Here is a 16,162-nt window from a genome sequence, read left to right as displayed (position 1 = left end):
GGTGGGGGTCCTTGATGATGGATGCTGGTTTCCTGCCACAGTGTTCCACTGCCACAAGAAAGGCATTCACAGCAAACACAAAGAAACACAATAGAATCAATGAAAAACCACACACAAGACGGACAACCATTCAATGTGCAAAAGATAGCAAGCTGTGCAAATGCAAAAACAAAAAAAAACAAAGAAACAAAATAATAGTAATAAATAAATAAGCAATAAATACGGAGAACATCAGATGAAGAGTCCATGAAAGTGAATCCATAGGTGTGGGAACAGTTCAGTGATAGGGAGAGTGAAGTTATCCCCTCTGGTTCAAGAGCCTGATGTTTATGGGGTAATAACTGTTACTGAACTTGGTGGTGGGTGTCCTGAAGTTCCTGTATCCCCTTCTCGATGGAAGCCATGAGAAGAGAGATGGCCTGGATGATGAAGGTCTTTGATGATGGATGCTGCTTTCCTGCAACAATGCTCCATGTAGATGTACTCAATGGTGGGGAAGGGCTTTTCCTGTGGTGAACTGAGCTATACCCACTGCTTTTTGTTGGATTTTCCCTTCATAGGCAGAGGGGCAGTTGGCATCTGGAAGGAGCATTTCAAAAAACTCCTGAACTGAATTGTGCAGAGGGGAGAAGGCAGAAGATTGGAGCTGAGAGGGAAAATGAATCAGCCATGATGAAATGGTGGAGCAGACTCGATGGGCCAAATGGCCTAATTCTGCTCCTATATCTCATGGTCTTATATTCTGTGTCGCCCCAGCCTGGCAAGCAGCTGGAAAGGCTGGTGCAGCCAACAGCTGGAAAACAGCAAGGTGTTGAAGGAGTTGGTGTCCCAAATGAAGTTCTAAGACATGGCACTGAATTACTTCTGCCTTGAACTCATAACCTTCTCTTGCTCATCTGGGAGCATGCCAGCAGATCTCAGTAATGTTATCATGGCTAGTTCCAGGAAAGGAGATCATTTTAATTGTATCTGTTATGGAGGGGGTTCATGTGCTGTCTATCGCAGGGACGGTCATTACCAGTATTCTCCACCTCCTCTCTCAGCGGTGGGCTCTCTCCTCTCAGGGGCACACTATTTCCAGAAAGCTTTGAGAAGGTCCGTAAAGCACCTTCTCTGCCCCCCCGAAAGCCTGTTGTTTTGGCAGAGCTTGGAGTTCCTTCTGGGAAGTCTGATGTTTCTGGTGTGTAAACAGTGAGAGCTGTCCATCAGATCCTCTGTGGTAGGGACATGTGGCGGGGGCCCTGGCAGAAATATTTAAAATGTCACTGTCTACAGGTGAAGTGCCGGAGGATTGGAGAGTGGCTCATGTTGTTCCGTTGTTTAAAAAAGGATCGAAAAGTAATCCGGGAAATTATAGGCCAGTAAATTTAACGTCGCTAGTAGGTAAGTTATTGGAGGGAGTACTAAGAGACAGAATCTACAAGCATTTGGATAGACAGGGACTTATTAGGGAGAGTCAACATGGCTTTGTGCGTGGTAGGTCATGTTTGACCAATCTATTGGAGTTTTTCGAGGAGGTTACCAGGAAAGTGGATGAAGGGAAGGCAGTGGATATTGTCTACATGGACTTCAGTAAGGCCTTTGACAAGGTCCCGCGTGGGAGGTTAGTTAGGAAAATTCAGTCGCTAGGTATACATGGAGAAGTGGTAAATTGGATCAGACATTGGCTCAATGGAAGAAGCCAGAGAGTGGTGGTAGAGAATTGCTTCTCTGAGTGGAGGCCTGTGACTAGTGGTGTGCCACAGGGATCAGTGCTGGGTCCATTGTTATTTGTCATCTATATCAATGATCTGGATGATAATGTGGTAAATTGGATCAGCAAATTTGCTGATGATACAAAGATTGGAGGTGTAGTAGGCAGTGAGGAAGGTTTTCAGAGCCTGCAGAGGGACTTGGACCAGCTGGAAAAATGGGCTAAAAAATGGCAGATGGAGTTTAATACTGACAAGTGTGAGGTATTGCACGTTGGAAGGACAAACCAACATAGAACATACAGGGTTAATGGTAAGGCACTGAGGAGTGCAGTGGAACAGAGGGATCTGGGAATACAGATACAAAATTCCCTAAAAGTGTCGTCACAGGTAGATAGGGTCGTAAAGAGAGCTTTTGGTACATTGGCCTTTTATTAATCGAAGTATTGAGTATAAGAGCTGGAATGTTATGATGAGGTTGTATAAGGCATTGGTGAGGCCGAATCTGGAGTATTGTGTTCAGTTTTGGTCACCAAATTACAGGAAGGATATAAATAAGGTTGAAAGAGTGCAGAGAAGGTTTACAAGGATGTTGCCGGGACTTGAGAAACTCAGTTACAGAGAAAGGTTGAATAGGTTAGGACTTTATTCCCTGGAGCGTAGAAGAATGAGGGGAGATTTGATAGAGGTATATAAAATTATGATGGGTATAGATAGAGTGAATGCAAGCAGGCATTTTCCACTGAGGCAAGGGGAGAAAAAAACCAGAGGACATGGGTTTAGGGTGAGGGGGAAAAGTTTAAAGGGAACATCATGGGGGGCTTCTTCAGACAGAGAGTGGTGGGAGTATGGAATGAGCTGCCAGACGAGGTGGTAAATGCAGGTTCTTTTTTAACATTTAAGAATAAATTGGACAGATACATGGATGGGAGGTGTATGGAGGGATATGGTCCGTGTGCAGGTCAGTGGGACTAGGCAGAAAATGGTTCGGCACAGCCAAGAAGGGCCAAAGGGCCTGTTTCTGTGCTGTAGTTTCTATGGTTTCTATGACATTGCTCTGGGAGTTGATTCTGATGTTAATTTGCTTGTGCTGCCAATGAATTCTGCTCATCAGGTAGAACAGTGGATGACAGATCTGCAGGAACTGGAGGAAGCCGTGCCAGTCATTGTCCGTGGCCTTTCTCAGTGCAAGAGGAATTATAGAGAATTCTCAACTTTGGTTTTCTTCGCACATTCATTACGACTCCAGGATATGTTGGATGTGCCAAGCATAAACAGTGGAAGGAGCACATAATACGCCAAACACGCCGCCTCACCCCTCTTGTCCGTAGCCCGCTGACCCACCCATGTCACGGTCTGTGGATCCCACACTGGTCTCTTCACCTTCATCAAATCCCACAGACGGTTAGTGAAAGCAAATCATCGTGGGTCTGCAGTGGCTGCCTGAGGAGATGTCTGGTCTTCCATGAAAAATGGGCAAGACAACTCATCTCTTCCACTTGATACAGGTAGCTTGTCTGTGCTTCACAGGCGAGCATCAGTGAAAGAAGAGAGACAGGTTAATGACACAGAGCACAGATCTGAACAAGACGTTGTGGGCGTTGAAGATGGTGATAAGCCGAACAATCTTAGCAAGGAAGGGGGAGGTGAGAGATCAGGCAATAGTTGAAGATAATGCACTAAGGGAGATGTGGGAGGAACTTTACAAAGAAGGGTAACAAGGGGTTTTGAAAGGCAGTGAACAGTTTGTGTAATGCAAACTCTTAATATGACTAGGAATTTGATTTGAACAGGTGCCAACATTATTCTGATTGGGAGGATTAGTTAGAAGATTTTCCAGAGTATTATCTTAACTAGCAGACAGACCACGTGAAGATTGTTCATTCTCCATTAACCAACGGGAAGATCATGGACTTCCAGTGACTTTAGAAACCTTCATCTTATTAAGGTGTAACAAAAGCAAGACCAGGAGTTGACATCCTGTGTGAGGCTTGAACAATCCGGGCAAATGAGAAGAAATAGTGTAACTGGTGGGTTAAAGACACTTTGGTGTGTGGGCGTAGGCATCCAACTCAAACAGCCAATCATTTATCATGGAGTAATACAGCATGGAGAGAGGCCCTTCAGCTCAATTTGTCCACGACGACCATGTACAGTGTTGTAAACTTTCTCCCCGGAAACAGACCAGAAGTTTCTTGGAAATCAAATGCTTTATAATATAAAGTTTTGCTGAATGATATAACCGGAAAATTAACCAGAGGCAACTCAAGTTAAAAGGTACGCAGTGAGCTGTTAGGACATGGAGTGCATTGCTTACAAACTGGTCGCTAATCACGGTGAGGAGCACAATTGCAAGCTGAAGATAGGAGCAGCAGGGTGGCTTTGAGTGGAATCAGCATGGCTATGTTGGGCTGAAAGGCCTCTTTGTGGGCTATATTGTTCTGCATCATCAGGAGCACGGCTGTAGGGACTGCTGAAGTAAAGGTGCTCTTAAGAGGAGGTTAGGAATACCACAGCTGAACGTGAGAATGTAAGGAAATAGGCTTTTGGCGCATTACCCTTCATAAATCAAAGTATTGAGTACAGGAGATGGGATGTTATGTTGAAATTTTATAAGACATTGGTGAGGCCTAATTTGGAGTATTGTGTGCAGTTTTGGTCACCAACCTACAGGAAAGATACCAATAAGATTGAAAGAGTACAGAGAAAATTTACAAGGATTTTGCTGGGATTTGAGGGTCTGAATTATAGGGAAGGTTGAATAGATTAGGCCCTTATTTCCTAAAGCATAGGAGAATGAGGGGTGATTTGATAGATGTATACAAAATGATTGGAGGGTATAGATAGGGTAGATGCAAGCAGTTTTTAAAAAACTGAGGTTAGGTGAGATGAGAGCTAAGGGTCATGGGTTAAAGGTAAAAGGTGAAATGTTTCAGGAGAATGAGGGGGAACTTCTTCACTCAGAGGGTTGTGAGAGTGTGGAACGAGCTGCCAGTGGAAATGGTGGATGTGGGTTTGATTTCAATATTTAAAAGAAGTTTGGATAGGTACGTGGATGGGGAGGGGCATGGAGGGCTATGGTTCAGATGCAGGTCGATGGAACTAGGCAGAATAATAGTTTGGCATAGATTAGATGGGCTGAAGGGCCTGTTTCTGTGCTGTAGTACTCTATGACCCTATGACCCTCTGACACTTAGCCCTTCAAGCCTGCCCCACCAATATGATCATGGCTGATCTGCCCCAGGCCTCATCTCCACTTCTGTGCCAATTACCCTCAAATCTAAATTTCCTAATCTTCCAAGAATTGATCTACCTCCTCTTTAATTGCCTCCAGTGATCTAGCCTCCATGTCCTCCAGGATACAGAATCTCAAAGATACACCACTCTCAGCAAGAAGATCCCCCTCCCCCCGACCTGTTTTAAATGAGCACCTGTTCAAGATTTTCCCCCTAGTGAACATAAAACATTACTGCACAGTACAGACCCTTCTGTCCATGATGTTGTGGCGACCTTTTAAACTAAGATCAATCTAACCCTTCCCTCCTACATAGCCCTCCATTTTCTATTATCGGTGTGAAGACAAAAGCTTTTGCTTTTGGAGCAGCAAGTAATGACTCGAGCAAACAGAATTGGCAATTGTAACGGCTTTAATGGAGAATGGTACAAGGACTTTCCTAATTACTGCAACAACAGAGAAACCCTTACTAACACTCGCAGTTGCTGGGCTAGTTACATGGACCAACTCTTGTTAACTATGTGCGAAATTTGAACCACAAGCCAAATGACTTCAAAGTGCCCCAATTACGTTAGGATTGTAGCCGGAGATTACTTCAGGCCGAGCCAGTGAGATGAATGCTTGACATGTTCTTATTCCCTTGTGTCCAGCGCTGATGGATGAGTTTGGTTGCAGGTGCCTGCTGTAACGGAGGCAGAGTGCTGATGCTGAGGGATCAACGGGTGGGGGGTGGGGAGGGTGTGGGAGTGCCTGAGTTCGCCTTGGGACAGACTGAATTGGAATTACTGCAGCAACAGAAGAGCCAGCTTAACTATTTTCCCTTTTGTCTCTCTCCTCTCATTCCCTCTTTGTTCCTCCTCTCCACTCCTCAGACATCTCAAGTCTGCACAGCCTGCTGTTAACAGAACCCAAGTGCCCCTATTTACCTTCATCTGTCCTGTTTTATTGATGGAGGAACTGGTCCCTTTCAGCTGGACCTTGTGTGTACTAGTGAGTGCTACAACAACCAACCAGCTGCATTTACAAAGCCCCTTTAAGGTGGTAAAATTACTCCACATACTTAAGGACACCATTAAATAAAACTACTTCAGAGCAGTGTTAAATAAAACTTGACAGTAGCCCAGTAAATAGTCAAGAGTCCTTTTCCCATGATGGACATGTCAGAGTTTGGAGAATTGGCTTCTCTCCAGCGGAGCAGAGATTAAATGAGGAGATGTGCAAGAGGCCCAGGTTGGAGGAGCATCTCCACCCTCTGTCCCTCTGAGGTCCCAGGTACCTTCTACTGCGCTATCCCCAGGCCCAGTCTGGCTTTGCAAGTGAGACTAGCAGTCTTGGGCATGGCAAGTGGGGAATTCCCAGCAGTAGCTGTGGGTGTCCAGCCCTCTGCACTACCAATGTGTAGCAAAAATCACCCTGCATTTACATAGTGCTGTTGATGGGGTAAAATGTCACCAGTTGCTTTACAGACAAATTACAAACAAAAATTGGTTCCTGAGGCCCATTAAAAGATGTTGAATCAGAATCAGGCGTATGTAGTGAAATTTGTTGTTTTGCAGTAACAGTCCCAGCAACCCACCTATTTAACCCTAGCCTAATAACAGGACAATTTTCAATGATCAATTAACCTACTAACTGGTACGTCTTTGGACTGTGGGAGGAAACTGGAGCACCCGGAGGAAACCCGCACGCTTCACGGGAAGAGTGTACAAACTCCTTACAGGCAGCACCAGAAATGAACTCTGAACTTCGATGCCTTCAGCTGTAATAGCATCACATTAATTGCTACGTTACCGTGGCGCCCCAATTTGATACCAGTTTACCCAGGTAACAACATTTACAATCTAAATCGAAAGCGTGGCAAAAGTTAGACCAGAGCCAGGTTGTGAGTTTGAGGCCCCTTCTGAGACTTGGATACAAAATTCCTGACTGGCTCCCCGACACAGTTATGAGAACATGTTGCACTGTCACAGCTACCGTATATGTAAAGATCATGTGCCATTGGTTTGGGAAAGAAGAGGAGAGTTCTCCCTAGTGTACTGATCAGTGGTCATCCCTCAGTCAACACTACTAACTTCCAATGCTGTATGTGGGACCATGCACTAATTCATCACAGGTCTTCCCCGGGTAACAAATACACGACTTACAGACAGCCTGTACATATCAGCGAGTTTGGGAGGCTGGTGGGATGGATTTGCAGGGCTGCAGGTATCTTCTGCTGGCTGGGAACTTGCTTTGTGGCCACATTTTCGGCTTGCTAACTGTTCAGGTTATACACAGTTCACAGGAGTGGAACCACGTTGCAACAAATATGACAATAACCATACGTGGAAGATAGCTTCAATGACTGCAAGCTGCTTTCTGAGGTTACAATAGGGGCTATGCAAATCGTCCTTTCTGTATGTGCTTATGGGACACGGGAAATATTGTTTCTGGAATTTAACCGATTAATTAAAGAATATCACACTCCTTTCAGTTGACTGCACACGTGTCTCCTACAGTCCTGCTGCTCATTCTGCACAACGGCCATTTAATGACAGCATGACTACTGGAGCTGTCTTGTGTGTGTAAGCAGGTTTGATTCCACAGGGGAAATGAGTACTTAACTGATTATTGGTGTATTTGTGCATTTCACCTTTGAGCCCAGACTTTGAAGCTCAATTATTTCTGTACAGTAAGTTTCCGGTGTTGGTCAGCTCAGCAGTAATAAAGGAGGAACAGGACCCACAGCATTGGGCTATGAAACCAGCAGTGAATTTAAACTTCAGAAGTAGTTCAGTGGCTATGAAATGCTTTGGAACATGCTGAAGATGTGTGAATTTCTTTTTTTTTAAACATGATCAAAGTGTAGAATATAATTAGCACTTGTTTCCTGCCTTTACTCGTACTTATTTGTGTCAAAGTTTTGGAGTTGACAGAAGTGAAACTCAGTCTTGGTGGTAGAGTCTGAAATGACGCAGGAATGTTCTACAACAAACTGATAGTACAAAGACTTGAGACCTGAGTTATAGGGAAAGGTTGAATAGGTTAGGACTTTAGTCCTTGGACTGCAGGAGAATGAGGGGAGATCTTATGGAGGTATACAAAATTATGAGTGGTCTAGATAGTGCTTTTTCCCCTGAGGTTGTGTGCGACTAGAACTAGAGGTTATAGATTTAGGGTGAAAGGTGAAATATTTAAGGGGACCATGAGGGGGAACGTCTTCACTCAGAAGGTGGTGCAAATGTGGAACATGCTGCCAGTGGAAGTGGTAGATGCGGGTTTGATCGCAACAATTAAGAGAAGTTTAGATATGTACATGGATGGGAGGGGTGTGGAGGCCTATGGCCTAAGTGCAGGTAGATGGATCTTGGCAGAAGACCAGGATGGCACAGACTAGATGGGCTGAAGGCCCTGTTTCTATGCCATAATATTCAATGACTGAAAGGACTGCAAAGACCGCCAAGAACACTTGGACATTCTGAGACCTGGAAAGCATTGCCATATGTCTTTTTCTGCTCAATCTGTCTTCATTCTTCCCTTTTATTTCTGCAGTGTAATGTTCTATTGTTTCTTCATATTTTCTGACCACAGCTCCAGTAGCACTTGAGAAACTCAGCACTAACTCAGACAAATGTTAATCAGTATTCCATTCAGAGATTGTGGATACGGGTTTGATTTCAACATTTAAGAGAGATTTGGGTAGGTACATGGATGGGAGGGGTATGGAGGGCTATGGTCCTGGTGCAGGTCGATGGGCAGAAACACAGGTCAGGCCAAAGGCCCTGGTTCTGTGCTGTAGTATGCTATGACTCTAGTAGGGAGGTTATGCTTCAGTTATAGAGGGCATGATGAGGCTACATAGGGAGTATTGTGACCTCAATGTTTAAGGACAGATGTTATTAGTTTGGTAGCAGTTGAGGGAAGGCTGCTATGGTAGATAGGAATGAGGGGTTGATGATACATAAAGGTCAGCTATTAATGATTAATTGATAAAGTGTACTTAGTCTACTCCTGCTAGACTAGGACATGGAATATGCAAGTTGTCTAATGAGACAAGGTTGGACAGGCTAGGCTTGTATCTGCTGGAGTTTTGGGGGACTTGATTGAAACATCCTGAGAAGTTTTGCAAGGTTGGATGTGGAGAGGGTGTTTGCTCTGGTGGGAGAACCTAGAGCTGGGAGGGAGTCAAGACCGATGAGGTAAGTATTTTCTCTCAGAGGATTACGAGCTTCTGGAACTTTCTTTCTCAAATGGTGTCAGAAGCAGAGTCTCTGGAAGCTTTGAAGGTAGAGTCAGGTGGGGACCTGATATGCAAGAAGATGAAAGATGTCACAGCTAGATGGGAGCACGGACTTTAGGATGGTTGCGCCGTGATCTTAAGACACTGGAGCAGTCTGTGGCTTCTAATTTACAGTTTGTGTGTAAGTTTCATTCTTTATCATATTCCACACCCAGGTTGTCATGGTAATGAGCAATGGACACAGGCCCACTCCCATGGAGTCTTTTTGGCAGAGATTTTAAACAAAAAGAAAGCTTGCAATTATATAGCATCTTTCACAACTCTTTCTCAATGTCTCCTATTGCTCTACAGCCATTGAAGCTACTTTGGAAATTTAATTACTGTTGTAATGTAGGGAATGTGGAAACCAATTTACACAGAGCAAACCACTCAATGCTTCCCAGTTATGTTTGATTTGAAGTGTAAGTATTTGGGAGGTTACAGGTCAAAGGGTGTTGCGAGAGTGGAACAAACTGCCAGTGGGAGTAGTAGATGCAGATTTATTTGCAATATTTAAAGGAAGTTTGGATAGGTACTGTACAGGGACGGAAGAGGTTTAGAGTGATATGGTCTGGTTGCAGGTAGATGAAACCAGGTTGGCATGGACATATGGACCAAAGAGCATATTTCCATGCTGTAGTATTCTCCCTTAGATCCACAGAGGAAAAAATCCAACATTGAAGGAGGCCACTCATCCCATTGCATCTATTCTGGTCATAAAATAACCACCAAGTCTCCTTGGGTAGTACAGTAGTGCAGCGGTTGGGTCAATGCTTTACGGTGCCAGCGATCACTGATTGGAGTTCGATTCCTGCCACTGTCTTTAAGGAGTTTGTACATTCTCCCCGTGACTGTGTGGGTTTCCTCTCGGTGCTCTGGTTTCCTCCCACATTCCAAAAACGTATAGTTAGGGTTAAGGTTATTAAGTTGTGGGCATGCTATGTTGGTGCTGAAAGCATGACAACATTTTCGGGCTGCCCCCAGCACAACCCTTGGACCACGTTGGTTGTTGACACAAACAACACATTTCTCTGTATGTTTCGATGTACCAGTGATGAACAAAGCTCATCTCTGTTTACTCCCACCTTCCAGCACTGTGTTCATAGCTTTTCAATTCCACATCCAAGTGCTGTTTCAATGTGATAAGGGCATCCAGCTCAAAGCTAGCATTGTGGGATTTTATTCGTTCATTTCAAGCCCGATGTGGCCATGTCTCAATAGTGCATCTGTAAAAAGTCTCCTCAAACAGTGTAGCACTCCTGCGGACTGTGTCAGAGCAATGACCTGGAGTCCTGTGCTCGAGTCTCTGGAAGGGACCTTGAACCCACAATCCTTCTCACCTTGAGGCAAAGGATGGTGCTAACTGAGACACACTTGTCACCCAACCACCTTCAAAAGAGTTTAAATATGTGTCAAAAATCTTTCTTGTGCTCATCATGGATAAAGTGTTGATGTCTTGGTTAAAAAATTCTGAAAATTGCCTGGGACTTTTCATTCAAAAGTTGGGGTTTTTTAACTTGACCCAAATCTGGACATTTTCAGGACTGTTCTGCATATCAGGTCAGGTGCTTGAATATAGAAGGGGAAGAGTTAACTTCTCTTGCGCAGTGGCACAGGCAGTAGAGATGTTACTTCACTGAGGCCAGAATCATGGGTTCAATCCTGACCCCAGGTGCTATCTTGGTGTAGTTTGCATGTTCTCCCTGTGTGCTTCTTCCAGGTGTACCCGTTTCCTCTCATGTTCCAAAGATGTGTTAGTTGGTAGTTTAAATGGGCATTGTAAGTTGCTTCTGTGTGTAATAGAATCTGTGGGGAGTTAATGAGAATTTAAACAGTATAAAAATGGGACAAACAGAGGTAGATAGATACTTTATTGATCCCAAAGGAAATTACAGTGTCACAGTAGCATTATAAGTGCACAGATATACAAGTATTAGAAGAGAAGTAAGAAAGAATTTTTAAAAAAGTTACCTTAAAAATAAGATGTACAACATTTACAAATCAAAGATTACAAGATCATTTCCCTGGCTATAGGTTGACTCATTATAGAGCCTGATGGCCGAGGGTAAGAATGCCCTCATATAGCACTCTTTAGTGCAGCACAGTTGTCTTAGTCTAGTACCAAAGATGCTCCTCTGTTCAGCCAGGGTGTCATGCAGAGGGTGAGAAACATTGTCCAGAATTGCCAGGATTTTCCACAGGGTCCTTTGTTCTACTGCAGCCTCAGTGTGTCCAGTTTGACTCCTATAACAGAGCCAGCCTTTCTAATCAGTTTATTGAGCCTGTTGGCATCACCCGTGTTGATGCCATTGCTCCAGCACACCACCGCATAGAAGTTTGTACAGGAGTCAACAGACTGGTAGAACATGTGAAGGAGAGGCCTGCATACTCCAAAGGACCTCAGTCTCCTCAGGAAATAGAGGCGAACCTGGCCCTTCTTGTACACAGCCTCTGTGTTGGTGCTCCACTCAAGTCTGTTGTCCAGGTGCACCCCCAGGTACTTGTAAGTCCTCACCACATTAGTGTAAATGGGTGGTTGATGGTCAGCATGGTCGTGTTGGGCTGAAGGGCCTGTTTCCATGCTGTTTCTGCTTCTGAATCTATGACAGCAAGTGGTAATAAATCAACAAGACAAAATCAGAGGGGGATAGATGGTGCCAGTAAACATCAAGAGAGATTGAAGGAAGATACGTTGGAGCAATGATCAGGGTGTGATACCCTCCTGTCTCTGTGCTGGGCCTTGTTTTGCAATGATCATTTCCGTTCTTGCACAACCCATCAATGCTAAATCTAAGAATCAAAGTGTGTATTTTTGTTGTGGAGCACCTTTCACATCCCTAACAGCCAGTTGAAAGCTGCAGTAAGTGTAAGCAAACAGAGGTGGGACTAATGGCCAGCTGGACACTGGTACTGAAGCTCATGGTAATAACATTGGCCGGGATCAGTAAGAAAAAACTCATCTTCTCTCCTTCAGAATGAACTGTGTGGTGTTCTATGTGCGCTGGAGAGGCCATTGGAAAGTTGACACGTTCAGCTATAAGGAGAGGCTGGACAAGCTTACATTGTTTTCTCTGGAGTGTCAGAGGCTGAGGGGTGACCAGTTATCAAATGATGAGAGGCATGATAGAGTTTTCTTTCCCAGGGTGGAAATGTCATCCTCCCCTCCCCTGCCTTCTGGCCCTTTCCCCCTTCCGTTTCTGTCCTGCTGAAGGGTCTCAGCCTGAAACATCGACTGTTTATTCATTTCAATAGATGCTGGCTGACCTGCTGAGTTCCTCCAGCATTTGGAAATGTCAAGTAGCACAGGGAATATGTTCAAAGTGGAAGAGGGAAATATTAAAAGAGATTAACATGGCAATATATATTTTAGGTGTCCAGAACAAGAGGAGTTGGTGGAAGCAGCTACAAAAGCAACACTTAAGCGGCATTTTGACAGGCTTGGTTGGAAGGATATAGACCATGTGCAAGCAGATGAGCGATTTAACTTGCTATCATGGCAGGGACAGACATTATGGGCCGAAGGACCTGTGTCTGTGCTGTGCTCTTCCATGTTCTGGTGTTGTAGCTCTGAAGGGAGAAAACTGACCCGTGGGCTCAAGTCTTGGACATGGAATCAAATGCAGGATCCTCTGAGTCCGCCTGGTTGATCCAGAACTGTCACCCTGTGTGATGAGAGTTAAATTAGCTAATCTCACTCTGTTATATGCCAGCTTTCAAAGTCACTTTTTTTCCAATATGTTGACTCAGTTCCTTACGTGTGAGTCCAAAGATTGCTGTGAAGCTGAATGGGCAGAGGAAGCGAGGTTTTTATCATTTGCCTGTATTCACTTTGAGCCGACTCTGGAAGTGGACGATAGGTGTTCTTCAATCCCAGCTAAGCATCGGCCCACTTAATCCGTGCTGAGCTGTTATTCTGCCTGGTGTCTTCGACCCCCACCCCCACCCCCGTACCCATTCCATGTACTTACTCAAACTTCTCTTAAATATTGCAATCAAACCTACATCTGCGGGCAGCTTGTTCTGTGCTCTCGCCTGATTGAAGTTGTTCACCCTCAGGTTCTCTTTAAGTATTTCACCTTCCACCCTTAACCCACGACCTCAAGTTCTAGTCTCACCCAACCACAGTGGAAAAAGCCGGCTTGCATTTACCCTATCTATTCCCCTCATAATTTTGTATACCTCTATCAAATATCCCCTCATTCTCTTCTGCTCCAGGGAGTAAAGTCCTGACCTATTTAATCTTTCCCTATAACTCAGGTCCTCAAATCCTAACAACAACCTTGTAAATTTTCTCTGTACTCTTCAATCTTATTGAAATCTTTCCTATAGATAAGTGATGTCTTTCGAGTTCCTCCATTGGTTCAGTCTTCTGCTTTGGAATTCCTTCCTTGAACCCCTCCACCTCTCTGCCCTCCTTCAGGGATTCCTTCAAACCCAGCCACTGTTCTAACATCTCCTTGAGCGTCAGGTTTCTCGGGTTGCCCTCCTTCAAAGCATCTAGGAATGCTCCTGGCATTGTTAGTGGTGCAACGTGAATGGGGGTTGTTGTTACCGGATATTTTGTGCTGGTTATGACGGAGGGGTTGATGTGAACTGATGGCTCTGTCACTTCTTTCCACAGGGACTGCTCACTGGCTGCAATCTCAACACAGGGACCATGACCACTTCTCAGCCATCCACACTGGGGGAGCTGCAACTCTACCGGGTCCTGCAGCGGGCGAATCTTCTTCTGTACTATGATGCCTTCATCCAGCAGGGAGGGGATGACGTTCAGCAGCTGTGTGACGCAGCGGAGGAGGAATTTCTGGAGATCATGGCCTTGGTGGGCATGTCCAGCAAGCCACTGCATGTCCGACGCCTACAGAAGGCCTTGCAGGAGTGGATCACAAACCCCTCAGCCTTCAACCAGCCCCTCACCAAGCTGCCGGCGAGCAGCATTCCCATTGCCAAGATGTCAGACCTGAACTCGGCCAGCTCCAACTCTGCTGGCACCCAACAGGAGCATCCATCAAGACTGACACAGAACCTGGCCGGCCCGCCGGAGATAGGCAACAACCATGCATCGCCGCGGCGGACCGAGACCTCGTCACAGACGGAGCCAGTGGCCTCAGTTCAGCATCTGCCCACCATCTCCAACGTCATCACAGTGGCCAAAGAGGAACCTCATTCTCCACCCAAGGATGGCCCGTCTCTGCCCCTCACCCAGGACGTCATCCAGATCATCGCCGCCTGTGCCGAGCGTCTCATCCAGACCGTGCCCAGGATGGAGCCCAAGGAGCTGGAGTGCATCTTCATCAGCAACAAGAAAATGGCCAAGACCCTCGGCCACATTTTCGAGATGAGTGACCAGGAGCCCCAGAAGGAAGAGGAGATCCGCAAGTTCAGCGCCATCTACGGGAGGTTCGACTCCAAACGGAAAGATGGGAAGAATCTCACGTTGCATGAGGTATAGTCACCCTAGAGTCACAGAACACTACAGCTCAGAAACAGACCCTTCAGCCCATCTAGTCCATGTCATTTGCCTGCACCGGGACCATAGCCCTCTATATGCCTCCCATCCATGTACCTATCCAAACTTCTCTTAAATCTCGCCATTGAACCCACATCCACAGCCTTTTCTGGCAGCTCGTTCTGCACTCACACCAGCCTCTGAGTGAAGAAGTTCCCCGTTTCCCCTTAAATGTTTCATCTTTCACACTAAACCTATGACCTCTAGTTCTAGTCTCACCCGACCTCTGTGGAAAAAGCCTGATTGCGTTTACCTTATCTATACCACTGATAATTTTGTATATCTCTATCAAATCTCCCCTCATTCTTCTACGCTCCAGGGGATAAAGTCCTAACCTATTTAACCTTTCTCTGAAACTCAGATCCTCATGTCCCGGCAGCATCCTTGTAAATGTTCTCTGCATTCTTTCAATGTTATTGATGTCTTTCCTGTAGGTAGGTGACCAGGACTGCACACTATACTCCAAATTCAGCCTCACCACTGTCTTATACAATTTCAACATAACATCCCAACTCCTGTAGTCAGTACTTTGATCTATGAAGCTGACCTCAGCCATAAATATACCCAGTGACTTGGCCTCCACAACCCCCTGTGGCAACGAATTCACAGACTCACTACCCTCTGGCTGAAGAAATTCCTCCTCATCTTCGTTTTAAATGGATGTCCTTTTATTCTGAGATTGTGCCCTGGGATCCTTGCCTCTCCTGTTGATGGAAACGTCCTCTCCATATCTACTTTCAGCATCCAGAAGGTTTCACTGAGATCCTTCTGAGCTCCACCGATCACTCCTTGTATGTTAATCCTTTCATCCCTGTGGTGATCCTTGTGAATCACCTCTGAACCCTCTCCAGGGCTAGAAAATCCTTCTTTAGATAGGTAGCCCAGAATTGCCAACAATATTCCAATCAACTGCTGAAATTCAGTACCCATTGAGCACCGTTGACCAAAGACAAACTTCTCTCCTAATTGCAACATATTGTCATCCTAATTTTAAAATCCCACTATGGCTCAACCACCCCTGCCTCCCATCTCATCCCTGTAACTTCCTCCAGTCAGATGAGATTTCTACTTGTCCAATTTTTACCTCCTACATGGCCCAGTTTCCTTTGCTTTTTCTTACTGTTATACAGTCATAGCAAGAAACAGCATGGAAACAGGCTTTTCAGCCCAAAACATCTATGCTGTTCATGAACCATCCATTTACACTAATTCTCTGTTTGTTCCATTAAAAAAAAATTCTCCTTGACTCCCCACAAATTCTATTACACGCTAGAAGCAATTTACAATGGCCAATTAAACTACCAACCCATACATCTTTGTGTCTGTGCCAAAGGTCAGAAGCTTGGTATTCCCTCCCTTAAACCTCTCCTCCAACGTGTCATTTTGGAAGCTGGCCTCTTAGTGCACCAAGATATTGAGTGTCATACGTTCTCCATTATCACATTTTGTCTGGTAAATGCTATGCTGTT

The 16,162-nt window shown here is 45.2% G+C and overlaps 1 protein-coding gene across 4 annotated transcripts in view; it reads left to right on the top strand.

Annotated features, from left to right (window-relative positions):
* LOC140191382 (NGFI-A-binding protein 1-like) overlaps window positions 1-16,162 on the top strand; it is a 92,608-nt gene that overhangs the window by 16,864 nt on the left and 59,582 nt on the right. For all 4 annotated transcript variants that reach the window (XM_072248756.1, XM_072248755.1, XM_072248757.1 and 1 more), the window contains exon 2: window positions 13,806-14,630. In XM_072248756.1, the coding sequence (XP_072104857.1) occupies window positions 13,806-14,630 (825 nt within the window). The remainder of the gene's footprint in view (window positions 1-13,805; window positions 14,631-16,162) is intronic.

This window comes from Mobula birostris, chromosome X, assembly GCF_030028105.1.
Source record: "Mobula birostris isolate sMobBir1 chromosome X, sMobBir1.hap1, whole genome shotgun sequence".
NCBI lineage: Eukaryota > Metazoa > Chordata > Chondrichthyes > Myliobatiformes > Myliobatidae > Mobula > Mobula birostris.
The sequence above is the reverse complement of the archived record's forward strand: the minus strand, read 5'-3'. Positions and strand labels throughout refer to the sequence as shown.